We start from the raw sequence: 7,592 nt of genomic DNA, 5'->3' as shown, positions 1-7,592 counted from the left end.
CTGTCTCTGTCTTTTAATTGGTAGGTTTATAACACCATGTTTCAGAAGTACTAAAGATCAGGCATAACTCCCGGTGAAGACATAGTTTTGAAAAAAGCATAAGAAGGGGAGAGGTGTGAGCAAATTACTCATCATTCCTGCTTGTGCCTTCAGGTCTCATTTGCACAAGATCCACTCAATGAAGTTGTCTGATAAGGTTATGCTTTTCACCCTTTGTATATATTGTAAGGCTTCAACTATCCAGAGCATTTGGGGAATGAAGTTTCTAATCCACATCATTTAGGGGTAACTGGGGCAATGCTCTTAGGAAGTGAAACCACTGTAGGATGGGTTTGCCCCAGCAGGGTGAACTCACTTCTTCCCACTTATGAGACCAACAAGAGTGCTGACTGATCTGAGTCCTTAGTTATGGATTTTAGACTGATAGCCCTTAACCAACCCCAAGACTTCACTCTTCTGGCCAGGCCAGCAGTTCTGGAAAGCTCATGAAGCACTTAACCCAGGCTGTCCTGGGTGACTATTACAATGAAGTGGTGACTAAAAGCCAGTTCTGTGAGGAGTTCCAAAGACAACAGAGAGACTTTTCCTCTAGCCCTCCCTTCCCTGTAGAGGAGGGCACCCAAGTTTTTGAAGGCAGGCAGGGAGCCTGCCAAAAAGTGGTTCCAAGGAGGCCTCCTGCAAGCCAGGGTCCATGAGAACAGGGAGTTAGAGTACAGATGGAAGGTTGCCCAGAGTAGGAGAGCATATATGGCAGGATTGTGCAAAGAAGTAAATACACAGAGGATAATGGAAGTTAGGGTTCTCCAAAGCTGAGAAGGAAGCAATACAGGTGGAAAGGTGGAAAGAGAGGAAAACATAGAATAAACTCCATATTCCTGGGCTGGTATTGGAGGTCTATGTGCAACCTCAAGTTTGCCAATAGAAATAAGAGCTTCAATTCAAAATACCGTATTCTCCAACACCAAGGGAAGAGGGATCCTTGTAAATATGGCTGATTAAGTAGAATTTGAAATTTTGACAAAACAGAGAACTACACACTAAGCATAACAAAGAGGAGTTGTTTACATTCACAGAGCATATCCCTTTGGCAGATGTACAGTTAAAGATTTATGCATCTCACAAGAGGAGTGAAATGATGAACCAGAACCTCTGAAAGCTACAGGTAGTTAGAGGATGAAACCGCGATCACGATGAGAAATTTCAAGGTGCCCCTTTGATTAACAGTATGCATAATCATGACGGCAAGAACACTAGGTTCAATCTATTGGGCCATGATTAGGCTCCGGGTACCTAAATAGAACTTTATGTTTTGAGAATCGTTGCAGGCATCAGGCCAGAATTGGCAGAAGGGCCATAGTTTGCCAAACCCGGCTGAAGATCATTATCTTATTTCATTTTCTTCATTGCACGTATCCCTAAATGAGCTGAGAAGCATCTGATATCAGTACATCTGCAACACCTTCATGGTGTGCCAGTTGGAAGCTCCATGGCAGAATATTGGAGCCCCAGAAATTCGTGGTGACAGGTCCCTGTGTTTTCAATCCAATTCTTTTGTACCTGGGGAAAGCACATTTCTGACAGAGTCCACTATTTCCTACTCCCTGGGTCCATCTGTCCTTGTGCCATGAGGTCATCCATTTAGGGACACAGATGTGATGAGGGTGACATGATCAAACACAATTCATTCTCACTTGTGGGAAAGAACCTTGGAGTTAACTCATCCCTGAGGCAAAATATTCAAAATGCACCCCTGCTTGGTCAGCCTTATGAAAGCAAAGCAGTTCTGGGCTTTGCTATTTGAAAGAAGAGGAAATGTATCCAATCCCCACCCCACTGCCCAGCTGAACTGCTGCCTCCCAGGTGATCCTCAGTCCGGTGAGGAAGTTTGTGAAACAGCGGCTGTGACTGAATCACCAGCTGACTGGGCTTATCATAATGCATTATAACTCCCAGAGATCATTCTTCCACATCAACCAAACTGCAGAATTAAATGGGAGGTAGTGAAGGTCATGGCCCTTGCATCTCTCAAGTCTAACGTGGACTGCTCTGTAATTCCACAGGGTGTGGGGCTGCTTTTGAATGATGACATTCACAGGCACCTGGTGTTGCCACAGCTCCCACTTGCCCCTTTCAATCATAGGAGCTACTGCTGCATGGGTCAGGAAGCCAAGGACGGTTAGGGGGTGGGGGCATTGAAAGAACACAAGTTCCATTAAGGCCTGGAATTTTGTCCTTTTGGTTAAGGGTATAACTCTAGAGCCCCAACAGTGCCTGGCACATCAAAGAGAGTCAGTAGGACTTTTGTGGAGTGAACCAATGAGTGAAAATGGGAATTTTACAAGACCTTCACTGTCCCTATCAAGTGGGAAACAAATCCCCGGACGACTGAGACATCTCACTGGATCTGTAGTGGAAAGTTAAAACACAACTCTGTTTATTCAAGGACCGGTGGTAGTGCTGAAATTATGAATCACAGGACTCAGGGTAAGTTCACAACGACACTCAAGCTATGCCCAAAGGTCTGAATACATCTGTTCCCCTAGGTCACAGCTACCTAGTTAAATGTTCTATTAGACGAAAGCATGAAGTTTCATGGGGTTTACTTGTGGGATTTTAGTATAACCTTTCCCAGTGGGTAAGTAGCTTATCCTTCCTTCGACGGGCTCTGTGTTTGTACGTTTCTTCGTGACCACATGAGCTGCACCCCTGCAGCAAAGTGGCTCACAGAGGTTCACGTACAGCAGAGTCGGCTTTCTATGGTTGTTGGTGTTATTTAAAAATCGACAGAGGTCTTAATGCGTTGCTCAACAATTTTATTCCGAATGAACCACAGCTAAATATCATAGATGGCCCAATCATTCAGTCATAGAGCTTAATCACATTTTATGTTAGGCACTCTTCTAAGTGCTTGGAGATGCTTTAATGACAACAGAAAAAAAAAAGAACGACAACAACAACAACAACAAAAAAAGAACAGATCAAAAGACATCCTGCCATTGTGGAGTTTACATTCTAGCATGGGGAAGAAGGAACATATTGAAACAATAAACAGCGCGAGTTATGTGGGTGAAAGAAGATGAAAGAGGCTATGGAGCAATACAGATTGTACAGACAGCATAAAGGGGCCTCAAAACTGAAGTCAAATTGTAACTTTAAATCATGCCTTTAACATGCTGTCCCTGATGCATTTTCAGTTAAATGCTTTGGCTCCGACGTTCCTTTTTGGGCCACCCCAGGCCTCCATCATCCTGGAATCCGCTGCTGCTAATGGGAAATATGGAATTCAAATTTAATGGCAGTGTTCATTTTAATTAAGAACTCCTTTCCTCCAGTGACTAGCGAGCTATTTTCGCGTGGTTTTTAATTGATAAGGCACTTCCCTAAGCTGGGTTCATGGTCCAATTGAACTAGCCAGTATCTCAATTACATTTACCAGAAAAACCATATGTAAAATACTATTTAGGCTTATTAAGCTAACCTTTTCAGTTAAACCAGCCCCTTTACTGCTCATAAAAGGAGAGATAAACAGAATAAAAATGCTTTGTCATTACGATTTTTGAGCTGGGGTGACAGAAACCGCTCTCCAAATATAGCAGAACTGAATGCTCTCCACCATGACCACATTGACGATATCATATACTTGAGGTATGTATCCATCAGGAAGTTTCACAGACTCCAAGGTGAAAAAGATAGTATAATCTATCACCCCATTTCTTCCGTGTACGCTAGTAATGCAGACCTGTGAGTATAAATAATGCAACTGATTATGAAAAAACCCAATAATCACTGTAACCAGCTTTGCACCTCCTCACTCTGGGTCCTGCATGAGTCCAGGTCACTTTGATGCAAATCATTGATTTCCAAACTGGTTGGCCCGTTGCTAACACGAGGGGTGCTTTGTAAGAATACCCATGTCCACGCTCCACCTCAGAACAATTAAATCAGACTCTCCGGGAATGAGGCCTGGGTCTCAAATGAGAAATTCAGCTCTAAATATTACCAAAATACGTCCATTACCCTCTGTTGCCTTGAATTGCCTGTGCATATTCAGGCTTTAATACCCAAATCATCCTCAGCATTTACTGGTAAGCTCAAGTCCCACAACACATTCCGTTCATTCTTTCCCTAAAATTTTCTGGCACAAAGATTGTTTTTCTTCCTCCTGTCATTGGATGATTCTAATAACACTTGGATATTGAGTAAAATGCACAATTTAGAACTTAATCATGTGCTTGTTCTACATAATTTTCTAATGATTTCCTTTGGAAAATCCTGCCTTTTCAATAAGAAAAGTGGCTCCTTTGTTGGCAAAGAATGTATTTCTTCATATTTTCTATTATTCCCATTACACCCAACAGAATCCTGGTCACGTAAATTATCACCAAAGGAAGGGTTATCAGAAACTGATGACGGGAGCAACCGGAAAGAAATTACCTCTTTCGTATGAATACAACGGGTGGGCTTCACAGAAGTTGCCTTGATGTTTGAGATGCCTGGCTCAGTGGCATATTCAACTTCTAACAAGTCACCCTTATAAGGCACAAAATCTAAAACAGCCATGGAGAAATATGAGTGTCATGATCTTAACTAGGTCACGTTAATCACACTTATCTGATAGTGTAACTACTTTAAAGGCAGTTCTGCAAGAACTAAAGTCAATTTTGCACAATTTAAACAGATGCACGGTAAATCTGCTAAGTTCCGAAAAGATGTATTTAAAGTCTTAGGCATATGATTCTTCCTCTAGAATTAACAAAGTCAAATAAGGAATGGGAACTATGAAACACAGTAACAAGGAAGCAACACAGAGATTACTAAACAAACAAGTTGTTCCTGTCACAACTCCTTATGAGAGGCATCAAAAGTAACAAGACACAATTTGAACCTGGCTACGTGCTCGAATCTGACAACTGCCACTACTCAGTTGGCAACCTTTAGCCAGGTCTTAACTGTCGTGCTCATTTCTCATCTATAACAATAGAAGCACGATAAGTAGCCTTCATAGTATTTGCACAGCTCTGTGAGAATTTATTGATATGTTAACACAGCAAACATCGCGCGGCACATGTAACCACCAAAACTGTTTGATGGTATATGTTCAGTACCAACTAGAAATTACTTCAGAATCAAGAATTTCCCTGATGTTGATTCAGGTCGATGAACTCTTAAGCTGTGCCTACGTTATAGTTAAGACCACGGAGTTCAACAGAATGCAGTAAGTTAAAAGGAGTCAAAGGATAAGACAAGTACATGAAAAATGGAGCAAATAAAATCCCAACTGCAAGGAGATAGAAATTCACAAGACTCCAGAAAGCTAGCGACATCACAAGTGAAAACATTATCTCACCTAGGACCTAACCTGTAGAAGACTACAAACACAGTATTAAACCTCTTCTCTCTCTGCTCCCATCTCGGTTAATTACAACAATGTCTTAGGTTTACCAATATACCAATGATCTAAAAGAATCCTCCAATCTCAACCCAACCTCAGGTCCAATTCCATATGCTTACACCAATCAAAGGTGTGTAAAGCTGAGCTGTTGTATCTCAGTATTCACTAACTTTTGTTGCCTCAGTTGTTACGTCACAAAACAGCCACTCCACCCTCACCACTGCTCAAACAAAAGACTTTGGAGTAATTTGGACTCATCTTTCCTCCACTCAAAATCTAATCCATACCTCCTGTTCTTCTCTAACTTCAAAATATATCCAGAGTCACTCACCTTAGGTCCCCACTTCCCACTTTCTTCACATCTCATCACCTCACCAGCGAAGTATTACAACATTACCTGACTGATCTTCCTGACTCCACTCTCACCCTAGTCTCTTCTTGGACGAAGCAGACAAGCTCAGATCTTAAAACAAAATCAGGTCAAGTCCGGCTTTTGCACCCAAGAACAACAACAGCAAGCTCCTCGGGAAGCAGACATTCTCCCCCTTTTTACCCAAGCTAATGACAGCTGCAATAGACCAAAGCCGTAAACAAAACAGACAAAAAAAAAATCGTTGGGTAGAAGCTAAATATTAGAATATATCTGCTGATTACAAAGAGAATTCAACAACAACAACAACAACAACACACACACACACACACAGTCACAAGGTGCTATCTCCAGTCCTAAATTTGAAGCATTTGAAGTATATTCTTTTAAAATTTGGTAGTCTACCCTGTCACTGAAACTTCTCTAGTAACCAGCTACAGAAATGATCCCTGCAAGTATAGTATCTGAAGGGTATTAAAAATAGTGTCTCTATGTACTTGTAGGATTGTTTCCATGATTAGAAATTAAATTCTTATGTGAATGAAAAATATATCCAGGCATTACTGAGGGCATTGAACAAATGAACACACAATAGCCGACAGCACACAATTTATAATACTGTCTATTTACTCCTATATTGTACCTAATTTTAATTGGAACGGTCTACTTCTAACATTGAAGAGCCATTGACTGAAGCCAAGTACACTGTAAAAGTTGTTCCAGGACTAAAATCCTCTCAAAAATGTAAGAATTACATTGTATATCTCAAAATGTAAATCATACCTTCAGAAAAAATGTCTATGGAAAAATAAATGCTGTTACTAATATAAATAGTATCTTCACTTATAGAAGTAACACATCCAATTAAAACTCTGGTTCCTGAGTCTGAGGGTCCAGCACCGTAAAGGCGGTGAGGCACAACATCCACCTGTAAGATTTAGGAAAGAGTTACTTCAAAAATAATACAAATTTAAACATGGAAATTACATGATTAAAACACTTGTATTCAAAAATATTTTTAACAGCCATCCTAAACACTGGTGAATATAGTTCACTTGGCAAATGGACCATTGACTTGAGAAGATGGTAAAAGTCATGTGTGTGCTTCAAGAATTGTGAAATGTATCCCAAAACATTAATTGCCTACCTGAGTTTAATGCTCTTGTACCATTAGATTCCAAGATTCAAAAAATACCGTCCTTCGCCTGCAGAAATTCACAATGAAATGACGGTAAAGTGGAAAGGTATGTAGTCATAAGCAGGTTGCGATGAAGGATATAAAACTAGTTCCAAATGGTTTCTGTGAATTATCTCGAGGGAGAACATTTCAGACAGGGAGAAAATAGGGGCATTGCTTGGGGGAAGTCAGATTTGTGCTGGGTTGTGAAAGAAGACAGAGGTGTAACCTTGTAAACAGGGGTAGAGGAGCAGGGAGGCAGAGAGAAAAAACAAGTTAGGAGCCTAGGGAGCAAAATCCTAACATTCGAGATCCAGGCCTAGGAGAGAGAAGCACGAGACAAAGTTGGAGCAATAACCTCAACTGGGGGAGGTTCGAAAAACCAAGCCAAATTAGGGCTTTACTTGATCTACAATAAAGAGGCATACAGCTGCATCCATGTCCCTACAAAGGACGCAAACTCATCCTTTTTTATGGCTGCATAGTATTCCATGGTGTATATGTGCCACATTTTCTTAATCCAGTCTGTCACAGATGGACATTTGGGTTGATTCCAAGTCTTTGCTATTGTGAATAGTGCCGCAATAAACATACGTGTGCATGTGTCTTTGTAGTAGAATAATTTATAATCCTTTGGGTATATATACCCAGTA

The 7,592-nt window shown here is 41.0% G+C and overlaps 1 protein-coding gene across 1 annotated transcript in view; it reads right to left on the bottom strand.

Annotated features, from left to right (window-relative positions):
* Positions 1-2,792: 2,792 nt before the first annotated feature.
* LOC108520607 (cancer/testis antigen 55) overlaps positions 2,793-7,592 on the bottom strand; it is a 14,910-nt gene continuing 10,110 nt past the window's right edge. Inside the window, exons 3-6 of the mRNA XM_017860028.1 lie at positions 6,546-6,690; positions 4,435-4,547; positions 3,552-3,739; positions 2,793-3,264 (exon numbers count right to left, since the gene is read on the bottom strand). Coding sequence (XP_017715517.1) covers positions 3,195-3,264; positions 3,552-3,739; positions 4,435-4,547; positions 6,546-6,690 — 516 coding nt within the window. The 3' untranslated portion in view covers positions 2,793-3,194. The remainder of the gene's footprint in view (positions 3,265-3,551; positions 3,740-4,434; positions 4,548-6,545; positions 6,691-7,592) is intronic.

The sequence above is a fragment of the Rhinopithecus bieti genome, unplaced genomic scaffold (assembly GCF_001698545.2).
Source record: "Rhinopithecus bieti isolate Rb0 unplaced genomic scaffold, ASM169854v2 scaffold_54219, whole genome shotgun sequence".
Lineage (NCBI taxonomy): Eukaryota > Metazoa > Chordata > Mammalia > Primates > Cercopithecidae > Rhinopithecus > Rhinopithecus bieti.
Note: the sequence above shows the minus strand (reverse complement) of the source record. Positions and strands in the feature narration are given on the sequence as shown.